The sequence below is a fragment of the Athene noctua genome, chromosome 9 (assembly GCF_965140245.1).
Source record: "Athene noctua chromosome 9, bAthNoc1.hap1.1, whole genome shotgun sequence".
In the NCBI taxonomy this organism is placed as follows: domain Eukaryota; kingdom Metazoa; phylum Chordata; class Aves; order Strigiformes; family Strigidae; genus Athene; species Athene noctua.
The window spans coordinates 4,986,388-5,002,110 of NC_134045.1; the positions used below are offsets into that span (position 1 = coordinate 4,986,388).

Sequence of the window (15,723 nt, forward strand, 5' to 3'; positions counted from 1 at the left end):
GAACAATGGGTTCAAACCCCAGCAGTCTGATTGATGCCATGACTGCTGTCTATGGCATGTCCACTTTCTGGCTTAGTTTTCTGCAATTTCTACCAAAGTTCAAGAGCCAGCAAATAATAATAACAAAAAATGAAAGGGGCATCATCTCAATCAACAGATCTATGCGTTTTCCAATGTTTCAGCTGAAGTCTCTTATTCCTTAGAAGTTGCTGTCTGAGTATTTTACATCTCTGATGAAAAGAGAATGGATGGTAGTGGAGCTCAGGTTAGGTCTTTCAAGATCCCATGACAGCAAGCCATCCACACAAGAAATTCCACTACTGATAGATTAATTTCATTTTAAGAAGCAGCATATGGATCCAAATGGAAGCTTTGACCCCCCACCAGAACATGGGGAAAAGAAAAAGGTTACCACCATGAAAACTCCTCTAAAATTAAGACAATAATTGAGCTTCCAAATATGATCTGATTGAAAATAGGTGGTCAAAGCCTATCTAGAAGTTCCCTGAATTCTGGCTATTTTAAGAATAAGCTTATGGATGCAAACTGAATCTCTGAGCTGACTTAAATGTGGGAAAAAGAGAAATGGCATCAGAAAAGATACAACGGTGCCTGGTTCTCATTACTCTGGATCACATTTTTTTTTAAGAGCATGTTCCATTCACTGTCATGTTACTTTTCTGCAGCACAAATTACTTTCCTGTTTACAACAAAAACTTCACTAATCCTCCGCTTCAGAGGATGTGCTGATAGCCTGTGGGGTTTAGGAAGAAATCTGTTTGAACTGTTTGGTGTTGGGTTTTTTCACTTTGCTCTAACACACTGGAGACTGACACAGCCAGAAAGCAGACACTGGGCAACGCACACAGATGCACGTAGTGAAACTGAAGTTCTGGTGTCTTGCTCACAGTTGAACCCATGTCAAATGTTAGATCAGTGAAGACCTCTCTTTCTATGTCAAACCAGCAAGAACTACTACTGGTGGTTATCCTAAAGAAAGCTAGAACGGTTCTCTCCTCCTCTATAGCAAAGGGCATGAGCTTGCCTACAACTATTTGCAGAGACCTGAGACAACGTCAGTGATCTCCCCTTGAGACGTACTGTAGTTGTGGATTTTACTCTTTACTAAAGGTGTTAAGATTGTTACAAAGCAGAACTCAGCAGAATCCTAATCACACTGGCGGAAACGGAGCCAGCGTGTCATGGGAAATGGTTATTTCTCTCTGCTTTCACTGGTCTGGCTACATCTGCAGTACTGTACTTGGTTCCCTGCTTCCACAACCACATCCCCAAGACAAGAAAGACATTCACAAACGGGGTCCAGCAGAATTCTGCTAAGATGGTCAGAGGGCTGGAGTGCATGGCATACATGGAGAGGCTGAGGGAATTAGCTTGGAGAAGAGAAGACAAAAGGGAAAATCTAACTGAAAGTCTTCCACTCCCAAAAGGGAGGTAATAAAAATGTGGGGACAGATTCCTCTCAAGGGTGTTCAATGGGCACAAGCTGCAGCCAGGGAAATTCTGATGGGACATAAGGAAGAAATTCTTCCTTCTGAGGATGATTAAGGACTGGAACAGGTTCCCGAGAGACTGCAGCATCTCTGTCCTCAGAGATATTAAAAATTCAACTGGAGAAGGTCCTGGCCAACCTGCTCTACCTTTGAAATTATCAAATCTCAAAAAAAAAAAAAAAAAAAAAAATTTCAGGCTGGAAATCAAAAATCAGGATGATTGCATCATTGTTGACTCGGCACACCTCCTCCTTTCCTACTCTCACCCCAAGGAAGTCACTGGGTTAGAGAGGTGTGCAGAGAAAATGCAGCACGATACAGGAAGTGCTACCAGAAGAAAACATTGTATTTAAAGTCAGTCTCTCCTTTCTTTCAAACCTAGCTGATAAAGAAATACCTCTAATGAGGGATCAGATCTTTTCCACAGTCCATACTTTAGACTTTTTCATTAACTTAACTTTTTAGTATGATGAACCCAAGGACTTCCAAAGCCAGGAATCAGACACCCAAAATATTTGGAAGTTAGAAGGAAAATACCACAATTTAAAACCTATAATGTATTTTTCAGCTACTTTTACATATGTTCATCTCTGAGGGGAAGTTGCTAATCCCCATCTTCTCTCAAATAATCTCCAAGTTAAAATTCCATTTTTCACATGTGGGATGTATCCTCTCTGTTCAGCAACTGTTGGGAATCACACGTATCTCCACCACCCTGCCAGATGCAGGGAGACATCATCCCAGAGCCCACTGACCAGGCAGATGCTTCTCTTGCCAAGTTCTTGAGGCACACCTTCCCTATGACATTTGGACCATCTCCTGCCTCTGATGTTGCTGGCCAGTTGCTCACAACCCCTTAGTTCACCTTGACTTGTTTTTTAATCCTCTTGTCCCTTGCACCCCTGCAATCCCATCCTGGGCTCTTTCACATTCTGTTTTCTTACATTTCCTATTGTTTTAGCAAACTGACAAGCAGGATAAACCTGATACAGGCTTGTGTCAATAAGAGAGTTAGGCCTAAGCATTGACTTAAATTGGTAAAAAGGGGAAAAACTCCCTCTGTGGGATATTCACTTCTATTTGCAAGCAGTTATTTCTGTATTAACTTCAGCCTGTGCTAAGCCAAAAGGCAATTTTTTCCCTCACTGTATTTTCATACAAATGCAAACACTCTTTAGAGGGAACTGAAACAAGGTGAAACAAATACGCTTCACTGTGTGTGAGACATCACAATAAAATGTGGTTTTCAACAGAAAGTGTCCATTTCAACTTCCTAACGTGAATATTGCAAAATATTTTCTACATCATTTGCCTCTGAAAGGGGAATTTTGCAATAAGCACTTTAAGGAAACAATTTCTAGACTAGTAACATTTTGAAGGGTCAAATTAATTCTTTGTGTAATCTCACTGACATGCCAACCCTAAAAGTTATTTAAGCTTGAAAGGTATAAAAGTAACGGGGTCTACTGGCCAAGCTTCTCACTGATGTGTGTTACCATCATCACAAACTGTAATGCAAGAAAAAGTTTTCAACCCACAGCCCCTCGCAGGGGGAATTCAGTAATTAGGTAAGGAACAGAGCCAGAGCCAAAAAGTGTGTGTCAAGCTGCTCAAACCAGAGAACCTCAAGGGTCACTCAGGTAAGATGCCTGTTCCCGTTCTTGTTTGCAGTTAAATTTTTAGACTGCAGCTTTAGCAGGTGAAGAACATAGATTACATTCTGTATCTTTCATACGGTGGATATTTTCTGTTCTTTACCTTATAATGAATGGATATTGTGTTCGAGCCAGGATCATGCTGCTGTAATAAATGAAAAATACCAGTTGCACGTTCTATCAATTTCAAATTCCCTACTACCTCAAGACTTCTACAATCTCTCACAATAGGCGTAATATTTAAACCAAAAGTCTATCTTGGGTTTAGCATCCCCTTCTTCAGGAAAGGGCAGTAACCTCAACTGTTTGGGAGACCAACTAAAGAGCCATGGACCAAGGGAGCAAAAAGGGCATGGAATACAGAGGTGAAGAGGGAAAGAAGGCAGAGGGAAGAAGGCAGTAATTCATGGGAAGGATATTGGAACAGGAGTATGGGAATGATGGAAGTGGGGTATAGGTATCCTTCAGAAGAAGCTGCCAGCAGACACAGCAACTGAGCCATTTAGCACATGGAGACAGATGTCCAAAATCCACATGGAGGCAGAAGTCTCCTGTTCTTGCTTGCTCCAGTTAGGGGGTGAAATGACCCAGTCAAGCTTCTCTTGCCCTCTTTTTAAAGATAAATTCTCTCAGGGAGAATAATTCTCGACAGTAGGAGTCCTATAGGGTATCCACTGTTCTCCTTCCTGGCCCAGAAAAACACTGTTATGGACTAGTTGATGCTGTAAAAGCCAGAAGGGGATTTCCATGGAAAACAAGCCAGCAAACTGGCTGGTAAAAGGCACAGAGATACCATTCAAGCATTGGAACTCCTCCACAAGGCATCTGAATAGCTGATCCCAAGAAACACCTGACCAGATCTTCCTCCAGTTTTAGCACTAAAACAAAATCTCCTCTGCACAGGACACAGACAAACGAGCATGAAATCCTGTAAGGATTATCTGATGAAATCAAGAAACAGCAGGATGGGGGGATGTCCTGGGCTCAGGAGAGTTTTGAATTCAATTTTTGCGGCACTGTGAGACCTCAGTGCTGCAAGAGCCCTTCTGTCTGGGCTGCTCCCATGCATCTTCCTCAGCTGTTCATCCTCTGTAACAGAGACTCAACACTGGTGTGAACAGCCTACAAGTGCACATTAAATGTATATACATCAGCTCACTCTGCACTCCTGGGTCAAAAGGATGCAAGTTAAGCTAAGCAGGACAGTAATTTCAGCCTGCCAAATCTGTGCTGCAAAGCCCAACAGCAACACTTTGGCTGTAAATGACAAAACAATGGTGTGTGTGTTGGATAGCTATTTTTGATTAGTAAGAGCCTGAACAGTAAATATCTATCCCAACATGAAGACTGCTCTCATCTCAGAAAGAAAAGCAGTCTAGCCAAACAAGAAGACAAAGCAGTGAAAAAATTAGGACTATAGTAAAACTGATTCCTAATGTAATATATATCCAGAGGGAAAACAAAGAGCACCTAAAACAAGGGGTATATCACAGAAGTGTCTTCTTGCCATGGATGCACGGTTGTCACAAGACCTCACACCAAAAGGTTAATATTCATGGACAGGTAAAACACTCTTTTACTTTAATAAACTGTACTTGAATCAAATCAATAAACTACTGTGGAACAACCCACATAAAAAGGGTTTCTGGTTTAGAATATACTGCAACATTACCAAGTTCAAAGAGCCTGGGAACAAAAGAAAAAAAAAAGGCTGTATTGACAGGCCAATGAAATAACTGGAACATCCTTCAGCGCAGACACTGGCTGGGATATGGGAGACAGTTGTAAAGCCATAAATCCCATTGGGAAGGTGAACAGGGAGTGCTAGTCATTATTTCTTACACACAAAAAATTAGAGGAACAAAATAAATTTTTTGGCAAGAGGTACAAAATAAAGAGAAGCAAGCTTTCTTCCACACAACATGGAAGTCAGCCATGAAAATCAATCACTTTGGAGGTCTAAACAAGTTACGGAAACTAAGAAATTCCTCAGAGGAAATTCATTTGGGGTTATTAAGTACAAAGACTGGAGTGCAACCTCAAGGACAAGAAGTTCTATGTATGACAGAAATGGATGCAGTGGATGTACTGGTTTATGCCTGACCTGGTTTTATCTTCTTTTCCTAAACACCTGCTCCTTGTCTAGGAACATTTTTTTGTTCATGACCCACTGGGAAAGTCATGCTTTTCTAAGACCCAACTAGACGTTACTGCCTGGTGTAACTCAGCAGGTGTCACTGCCCTCAAGAGAACTCAGTATCAGGGCTGGTGAAGCAGAGGAGTAACTATCAGCCCCACATGGATGCCAAATACATTCCGTGAGCAATTCCAGGGGCTGGTTACTCATCATGGGTGGAGGCTTCTCAAAAACCCATGCAATGAGCACACATGCTACAGCCAGCTAAGCCTGACCTTCATTTCCAGAAATACCCTTCCTTAACCACACCATGGAAAGGGAACAACTCCACCAGGGCTGCAAGACTTGTATGAGACAGGAAGAAGCTGAGAATAGTATCTTTAGGCATTTTTTGGCTCTCTGATGATGGGACATGAGGGGCTACTCAGTGACGTTGCAAATATACTCCCCACAGTTGAAGCTGCATTTGGAAGACAGTGACCTGTAATGGAGTTTGAATCCTTGCTTTAATTCCAGCAGGAGCAACATATTCTTAGAAGTGGTGAGGGATGACAGAAGGCATGTGAGTAGCCCACAAACCCAGCCACAGGATTACGAAGTTTCAGAAAAAGGAGAATCCACATCATTCATCAATGTGCGTTGCCATTTTTTAACAGGGCATCAAACAGAAAAAAAAAATAAAAATCACCCCCCCCACACTCTTCCCCCTCCCTTCTGTTTACATCCTTAGTTAAAACACTGAAAATAGGTGTACTTACAGGGAGGTCTGTAAAGGCTATACCTGTGGGGGGAAAAATATTAGAATTAAAAAGACAAAGGATTTTTTTCCCTGTTTGGCTACATCCTTAACATTCTACAAAATGTTACTACATTTGAACAAATCCTAGCTCTGACCCTGCATTTCACCACCTGTCATATTTAGAAGTAACTTCCCTCCCCAGACCCCTCCTCTGCAAGGTTTTGCATCTGGAGAAAGGTTCAGGGAAAAGTCTAAATGTTCCAGACATCTCTCCCAAAAATCTGATTTTCTAAAAAGCAGCTCCTCTTTTCTTAGCTTCTCCCTTTATTACTACAAAGGAGTTGGTTTTCAAGATTCACTTCAACTTTAGGAAGTTTTACTACAATGCTGCTTCGGTTTAGACTGTAACTACTTCTCCTTACCAGCCAGAGACAGGAATGAACATCCAACACTTAGCATTACAGCTGGGAACAGCCTTGCAACACGACCAGTCTGCAGCCAGGAGCACCTCAGAAATACTGTACAAAGAACAGCTTCATCCTTAAGTACGCTGCTACAGCTCCAAATACGAGAGATGGGAAAAAGTGTATGGTTTCCCTTTTTATTTATATGTGGTATGTCAGAAGAGAGGTATTTAAGCAGAGGCAGCCCTAGGCTGGCTAACAGAGCTGCAGCCAGAGACTATGCTCAGCTACAAAGTCAGGCTACCCGCAGGCACATCTCTGCAACGCTCTGCATCTGGTTTAGGTGTGAAGTACCGCTCAGAAGCAGGGTGCCTCTGCTCCCTCTCCTGGGCAGTGTGTCCCTCCATCTGCCATGGGTGAGATCCAGCAGCGAGGCAGGAGCACAGAGAGACGATCAGCCAGTGACAGCAGCTCTAACCCATGGATTTTGGGTCACCCTCACCAACAGCACAGGGGAAACTGCTGCCACTGTTCACCTTATCAGGCTGAGCTTAATTCATGTTTTAAGCTAACACTTCCAGAGTCAATCTAGAAGCTGAAGTCTTGCCCCATGTGTGTTCCCAGCAAAGCTTTCTGTCCCCAGCCAGAGGAAGGCTGGTACCCACACCAGTATGCCCAGTTCTCCCATACATCCCACCTCTCAGCCATGCAGCAGTCCCTTTCTAGGTAGCAGTGAAACAGCTGCACAGAAGCAAGAGCACATTATTCTGTTTTTAACATTGGGACTATTTTAAACAAGAGCTGCAATGTAATTGTGACCAGATCAGCTTGAAATGGAAATTTAAAGCAGTTATAGGAATCAACATAGGAAACAAGTAATTACTATTCAAAACAGCACAGATCCAAAATCAAATGCTTGGAAAAAAAATCCTATTTTACTAAATAAATGGCCTGTAAGGTTTAATTAACACCCTGGCAGATAATCAGTACGGTTTAATTAACATCATGGCATGTTTGGACCTTGTCTGTTGAGTATCCTCACTACAACCCAACCAAAAATTGTGTTTACAAGTGACACTGAATACCTGTCTGAGAAAAACAGTCAGTCAGCACTTGTCTCACCCCAGCACTGTTGTTCCTCACTCAAACCTGTTTTTCACTTTGCACTTGTATTGGTCATCTTGATGAAAGCTTGTTTCTACCCTTACACTAGAATGAGACAAACCTGCTTGAGTCTGCTGCCCATGGAGTCTTCTTCTGCCACCCAGGAGCACTCAGAGCCAAAGACGGCCCATGACAACTCGTGTAGCTGCACAGCTGGGAGCTGCATCCAGCACACGGGCAAGCATATGATTTCTGAGTGGACTACAAGGCAAGTGGAAAATTGGCAGGACTGTCAGGACCGAAGGGTTGTGATCAGCAGCTCAAAGTCCACATGTCTCTCAGGGATTGATGGTAGGGCCAATAAAGTTTAATGTCTTTACTAATGACCTGGTCAATGGAACGCATGCAGTCTCAGCAGGCTCACAGATGTTACCAAGCAGGAGAGTGGACAACACGCTGGAGGGCATCCTTCTATTCAGAAGGACCTCAACAGGCTGGAAGAATAATCCAGCACGAACCTCATAAAACTCAACAAAACAACTGAAGAGCCCGTCCACCAGGTTGTAATGTTCCCAGAAAACAGGACAGGCTGGGGCTGATTGGAGAGAAAGCAGATCTGCAGAAAAGGACGCAGGGGGTCCTGCTAGGCAACAAGTAGAGCAGGAGTCAGCAGTGGGTCCTTGCAATAAAGCAGGTCAACTGCATCCTGAGCTGTATTAGTAAGAGTGTAGCTGGAGCTGTCTTAACAATGTGGAGTGCATTAGTAAGAGTGTAGGTTAAAGGAAGGGATTGCTCCCTTCTCTTCAACACTTGTGAGCCTAAACTTGGATTATGATGTCCAACTTTGGGCTCCCCAATAAAAAACAGCGAGACTGGAGTGAGTCCAGCAGAGGCCAACAAAATGAGGAAAAGTTAAGGGAAAAGGGGTTGTTCAGTTTTAAGAACATTAAGGAACACACTTATTGCTGCCTACAACTACCTTATGAGAGAGCACAGAAAAGACAGAGATAGACCTTTTCCAGAGATGCATGGTGACAGGAGACAGGAGGCAACAGAGACAAGTTGCAACATGGGAAATTCTGATTAGATATTAGGTGGAAAAAATTCAGTATGAATGTGGTCAAACACTGAGTCAGGGGACCAAAAAAGCTCCTTGGGGAATCTTCAGTCTTGGAGACAGTAAAAAATTAATGTGTTTGAGTAACATGATCTAGTTGGTCCTGCTTTCAGCTGGGCATTGGAAGCATCCTTCCCAACAAAAATTACTCTATAATTCTATAAATAAACTTATCACATTGCCTTTAAATTAAGGCATTTGTATGTTTTGCACCCTCTATTACGTAACTAAGACCAATGAAATGTTTTATGAGTACAGAACTATATCTGTTGCACAAATATGTCTGCTTAGAGAGTTCATCCCGAATCTGCACTGCCGCACACCTACATCTAACAAAGTCAACAACAGAAAGCAAAAGAATCATAGCTCTAACCAGGCAGCTGAATTTGAAACTGCATTCTTTCTCTGCATCACCTCCAAAGCTTGGATCCAATTTAAAATAACAAACTTCATAAATTTAAAGACATAAAAGCTGGACAACTCAGGAGGTCAGGAAACAAGAGCGAGTGTGTGAAGAGCCTCTCCTGTAAATCCACGATGTTAACGTGATCATCAGGACAGTGACATAAAGACATAAAATGAAGGCTCAGTGCTAGAGGACAGGGTGAGCGACACCTTCACCTGCCACCTAATCAAAGGATTTCCACCTTCCCGGGACTAGTGCGCCCTTATGCCCATCCCCATGCATACAACATGCTTGTGCGCCTTCTAGCCAAGCTCTACTCTCCACCCAGCAGGAACCATCCTGTCTGCCTCAGTTGGCCATTTTCTTCACAATACATTTCAGATTGCACAAGAAAACATATATTTGGGTGATGAGTCACAGCACCCCATTTCCTATATGGCAGGGTTTAGGTAATCCAGAGAATGCATAAACAGTGCTGACGGACTGCAATAAGCAACAACACATTCAGCAAGATGGGCATCCTAAAGAGTAGACTAGGAAATGTCAGCCCATGAAATACTGGAATACTTCTACAACTTGCTGCTGTGGAGAAGCACTATTAAAGCCACACAGCTCTACATGCTCTTAGAAACAGGTACCCTCCAATCAAGCCACTTGTGTAAAACTGTTCTTGCAGAAAAACAAGGCTGTAGGCAAGTCTGATATTTTCCATTCATTTTAAATTTTGTTCATCTAAATTCTTCTTTTAAACCTACCAATGCTCTTGCTCTCTGCAAACTTAGTTTGAAGGTTTTGGGGCAAAACTGTTAAGCCTGGGATGGACATCTGTGGATCTCTATGACAAGCAGACTTTTTCATTATCCCTAATGTTCCTGTCAGTTTCTAAACTGGCTGCAGAATGGACATTTCACTTTAGAAGTTAACCTGGTCTTTCCAAGTGCCTGCACTAGAACTCAGACTACAGGAAGTTTTCTATGCCAAGACTTCAGAGGGTTGCATGCTCTTTTTATAGTCCTGCTGCTCCATTTACCTGGGTCTGCTGTCAAAGTCTGAGATCTGAAACGCTCCTACATTAGTCCCTGACTCATCCCACCTAATCCCAGAGACCTGAAGCAGTCACATTGTTTCACCGTGTCCTGTGTCCAAGACTCACTGCTTAACGGCTGGAGCCCCAACATTTCTCACATTTCTCTCTTTCTCTCCTAATTCACCGTCACCGCACTCCTAGACACATCTCACCATGTTTTTCACTGCCAGGACTCTGCATCAGCAGCCAGAAGACATACAAGGCATCTTCCAGAACAAAGACTACATACAACGTCAAACCGCTTTCATGTGATGTCTCCAAACAAAGTTCAAGACTTAGCTCTAACCAGAACATCCAGAATTTTTGATGGCCAACAAAAAAGTTTTTTGTACAGTGCTCCTGGTGGATCTGATTAAATGGAAAAGTATGGAGACAATGGAAGATCATAGTTAAGCAATAGGAGAAACTGCACAGAAAATAAAGGGGAGGGGGTGTCTAACGTATGAAAGAGAGAGGATTGAAATGGTGAAGAGAGAAATGGCAAAGAGAGAATATCATCTTTAAGGAAAGACAAAACTACAGTAATTCCATTAAAAGTGAGACAAATTAAAATGCCCAGAGGCAGAGCCCTGAAACCCTGCTCTCAACCTAGTGGCATCACAAAGGGGCTGATGAGTCTCATGAATATTTTTGGTATCTGCAGCAGGATTACACAATAACCTCATTTCCTAAGGGGAGACATATACAGCTTTAGCAGCTTTTATGTCAGGGAACATCAAGAAAAAGCATGTCCATTGCCTTCCTAGTAAACCCTGGTTTTACACAACACAGAAATGAGATTCCCAGGTTAGCATTAAGTATCATGAAACGTTCAAGATCTTCAACGAGATGCTTCCACCAGCACAGAAATCATTCTGCCTTTTAAATAAATCATTGCTCCTACCTTCATCTGGTCTTAGTTCCTCTCTGACACCTGCCTCACATCTGTCTGTTCTGTGCCCGTGAGAAGCTGTATAACAGACAGATCACAGAATCAACAGAATCATTCAGGCTGGAAAAGCCCCTCGGGATCATCGACTCCAACCATCAGCCTGACTCTACAAAGTTCTCCCCTACACCACATCCTCCAACAGCTCATCCAAACGACCCTTAAACACATCAAGAGACGGGGACTACATTACCTCCCTGGGCAGCCTGTAGTCTACAGGACTCCTCCCCTCAGCATTCAATGGCAAACACTTCTCTTGAATGCTGTCTTTCTTTATCAGTGCCACAAATAGATACTACCGGCCCTCTTCCCTGCTGAGGTTTTCATTTTACTTTTGTAAAAAGACAGTAAAATGTCCCAGCAGCTTTTGTGGTGGTCAGCCCAGCAATGACTGTTAGTCTGCTAACCCCTACTCTGTCTCCTCTAACTGTACCATCTCTCCTCTTTGAGTACACCATTACGCTACTATTAGCTCAAAGAGAAGCTGGTATACAAATGAGCCAGTTGTGAATGCTCAGGAGTCTCCTACCTGTAATTTTTTCATACATCTCAGGTCTTGTAATATCTGAAGAGCCCAAGAGGGGGATACCCAGGAGACAACAATGCTTATATCTAATGCTGTTCTCTAACCATGGTGTAATTTAATTCCCTTCCTTTTCCTGTTTCTTCCCACTGGCATTGTTCACTCCTGGGGTAGGCTGCTCCCCAAGAGATCATTCAATATCAAATTAGAAAACACAAGCTTTCCACCCAAAAAACCCATCTTTGAAGGAAAAGGAGTGCTAAAAATCAAGAAAGGAAGACCAGGTAACTTCACTGTTGTAAAGACCTCCAAATGTCCCAAACAAATCTCTGAGCAGGACATGAGGCAAAGAATCAGAGGACAGTAATGACAAAATGAAATACAGATGTTACTGAGCTGTGCTTTTTGTTTGGCTTCATCTGTCCAGACACCCAGGCACAACACAGTCCTGGGAACAGAACAGACGATGGAGCAAGGGACAACTTTTTAACTGACACCTCTTCTACTCTGCAGACTCCTGGTCACTAAAAGGAAATTAAATTTCAAATGAACAAATTTGTATTCATTACATAGAAGACCTGGCCTCTTCCTGACTGTTATGCTGTCGTGATGAAAAGTTAACAGTGCTGTCAGGCTGAAAAACAGTGAAGCTGAAAAACCACCCACTCAAACAAAGTAAAACAGCCAGAGGGGCACAGCACAAACCAATCTGTGTAAATACACACTAAAAATCAAGGACAGCAAGTAAAATGAGAGATTTTGTGAAATCTTTTTAACTATCTCAGCACCTCAGAAGTTGTGTATGGTGAAATTGTCTCATTGCTAAGCAACAGCTCCTGCTCTACACCATCAGCTGTTGCTTTCATACCTCTATTTGTCTTCCCAGTACAGGGTTGACTCTGGGTGTCATCTGGTCCAATACCTATGCTCAGTCACCCAGAGATGGCTGCCCAGAGCTGTGTCCAGGTGACTTCTGAACACCTCCATGGATGGAGACTCCACAACCTCCCTGGGCAACAGGGCTCAGTCACCCTCACACTGAAAAAGTGTTTCCTGATGTACAGAGGGAACCTCCTGGGTTTCAGTTTGTCCCAACCCTCTGGGTTTCAGTATGTTCCCACTGCTTCTGGTCCTGGCACTGGGCACTACTGAGAAGAGCCTGGCTCCATCTTCTTTGCCGTCTCCCTTCAGGTATTTATATGCATTGATGAGATCTTCCCTGACCCTTCTCTTCTCAAGGCTGAAGAGTACCAGCTCCCTCAGCCTTCCCTCCTAGGAAAGATACTCCAGTCCCCTAACCATCAGCCCTTTGCTGGACTCTCTCCAGTATGTCCATCTCTCTCTTGTACGGGGGAGCCCAGTACTTTTCCCAAGAGCTCACCAGAAATTATGCACTCTCCAGATACACACTGCACTCCAATCCCACTCCGTCCTTCAGCCCAGACAGAAACTCAAAACAACTTTTGTTCTGATTAATGTTTTGAGTGAGGTGTTTTTCTACCAGCTTCATCTTGAATTCAACAAAGTAGAATTGACACAGCAAGGAGAAGCAAAAGAAAGGAGTGCCTGTTCCTACCAAACCAAATGAATTCCAGTGCAAAAAGACGAACTTATAAAAATTTACTGCATATCTTATGTGACAAAAAAAACCCAAAAGACAAGAATTTATCCAAGGTGGAGAATATGTCATCCAAGGTGAAAATGGCTACAACTTTCTATTCCAGACAAATCAGATGCAATGGATGCCTGAAAAACATCTGTGAGATATTCCTTTGGGCAAAATTTTGAAGACCTTAACTTTAGAGGTGAAACAACTGTGTAATGAACCAAATTACAGGTCAATGCTCAAGTAAGACCTCCTACGCTGAATTAGTGTCTAGCTTTGGGAATGCTTGGACCAATGTGTTAAGGCTTACAGATGGACAAGTCCCTTTCAAAAGTGAACACAGTGGCTTTGTAGTCAGTTGAATAATACACTAAGTAAACTTCCCACTACTTTATTTCCCTGTTGTCCAGCCATTAGCCATCTTATTCAACCTCCCAGAGGCCGTGCAGTAGCAGAGAAAAGGAGCAGAAGCTGGGGATGCAATCTTAACCTACTTAAACAAATGGAGCGGCACAGAAATCATTTTATGTGCTAGAAGTATTTATGTCTTGGAGTCAATTTACATCTCCTGACTGCTGCTTAGTGCTCTTTTTCTCTCCCATTTCTTATATCTTACCCACAAATGTGGGACAAGAGTTACAACACATGCAAAGTATTAAACAGCACCAGTGAGAACAGGGCAGGAGGATCCCGTTCCTGAGAACATCTTTCTTTACTTACCTAAACTGTGGCCATTTTTTGTGTAGAAGCAGGTGTTGTTGATAAGGTTGACACAGCAGCCGATCACATCTCCAGTGGTGAATGTAGGGCCATAGGGCTGTCCTGTCCCTGAAGAACAGAAGGAGTGCCCATCGTCACCGTGGTACCCATAAGAATGTTTATCCCATCCTGCAGAAGACAAGACAAAAGCACAGGTCAGCAATGAAATCAGTTTAGCAGAACAACATGGTAACTACAGCTCTCAGGACACAATCTTCTGGTAGGAAATTTGAATTTTTGATTCCCACTCCTGATTCATCCCAGTATTAATTTTCACATACCAGTAACTGAAATTATTGGTTATCAATCGCAACACATCATTTGTGTTTCAACCTCATTTGTCCCTCATGAAAACTAATAAAAAGAAGAGATTGCCAAAAGTCACTTTGACAACGACTTTTTGTTTTAAAAAAACATTAAAACCCTGTTTCTGTTTTATCTTGCCTGCGGTGAAACGAGCTCCTCTTTGTAAAACATCTGTGCTTCCCACTAGGACAATCTTCCAGCAAAAGCATTTAATAAAATAACTCTCAGCCAATTGCAGTTTTGACCATAAGGGCTGCTCACAGGCACAACCAAATGGCTACAAGCAATTTTTACATTCTCACATTTACATTTCCCTTCTAACAGTTGATTAGGATATCTGTGTTCCCCTTTGGCAACATCATCTCCCACTCTGTGGACAGCTTAAAACACAACCCTTAAACATCAATAGGTAATTTTCAAAGTGTTCGATTCTAACACTACTATCTTTTATTTCTTCTGCCGTTAACACTGTACATAGGGTTAAAGCTAGGCTCAGGGATTGCACCCTGCACACTTGCTCTTTTCTTCACCTTGAAGCAACTCTATTATTCCGAGTTCCTGATTTTGCTCTGTTCTACTCCAATTCTGTTGTAAATTATTTTCTGAATTTCTTACATGTAGAAATGCCAGATATAAGTGGTAACTTTCAAGAAGAGAGATTAATCCATACTTTAAAAGCTGAAGTGTTCTTCAGGCAACACAATGGTCTTCTTGCCAAAGAAGGGCAATGGAGCTAGTGTAGGGTCTGGAGCACAGGTCTGATGGGTAACGGCTGGGGGAACTGGGGGGGTTCAGTCTGGAGAAGAGGAGGCTGAGGGGAGACCTCACGGCCCTCTACAGCTCCCTGACAGGAGGGTGCAGAGAGGGGGGATGAGTCTCTTGAGCCAAGGAACCAGCGCCAGGACAAGAAGGAATGGCCTCAAGCTGCGCCAGGGCAGGGTCAGGCTGGCTCTGAGGAAGGATTTCTGTGCAGAAGGGGCTGTTGGGCGTTGGAATGGGCTGCCCAGGGCAGGGGGGGAGTCCCCATCCCTGGGGGGGTTGAAGAGTCGGGCTGAGCCAGCGCTGAGGGATCTGGTGGAGTTGGGAATGGTAAGGGTGAGGTTCATGGTTGGACTGGAGGAGCTTCAGGGGCTTTTCCAACCGAGATGATTCTGGGATTCTCTTTTCAGGACTCTCATCTCCCTCTTGCAGAGGAGAGGACAGTGCTCCCATGGTTGTGGCCACAGAGTGATTCAGCAAATGCCACCTGAATCTACGAACCCGTGACCACCAACTACAGTTGCCACTAGTGCTCAAGATGGCTTATCCTTGCCTCTCTTAGGAGACCAGCTATGGCAAGTAGGGAGTCATGGGGAACAGTCCTCTTACCAGAGACCTTAAAGTAAGCATGACATATTCTGTCTTATTATAAGACTTCAAGAAGAATAAGGATTTCCTCCAT

General features: G+C 43.2%; 1 protein-coding gene across 4 annotated transcripts in view; it reads right to left on the reverse strand.

Moving 5' to 3' along the window:
• RANBP10 (RAN binding protein 10) overlaps positions 1-15,723 on the reverse strand; it is an 81,152-nt gene that overhangs the window by 20,546 nt on the left and 44,883 nt on the right. For 3 of the 4 annotated variants that reach the window (XM_074912890.1, XM_074912889.1, XM_074912891.1), the window contains 2 exons: positions 13,938-14,105; positions 6,062-6,084 (listed from right to left, as the gene is read on the reverse strand). In XM_074912890.1, coding sequence (XP_074768991.1) covers positions 6,062-6,084; positions 13,938-14,105 — 191 coding nt within the window. Of the gene's footprint in view, positions 1-6,061; positions 6,085-13,937; positions 14,106-15,723 lie in introns of those variants that run through there. The other variant, XM_074912892.1, reaches the window with a different exon arrangement.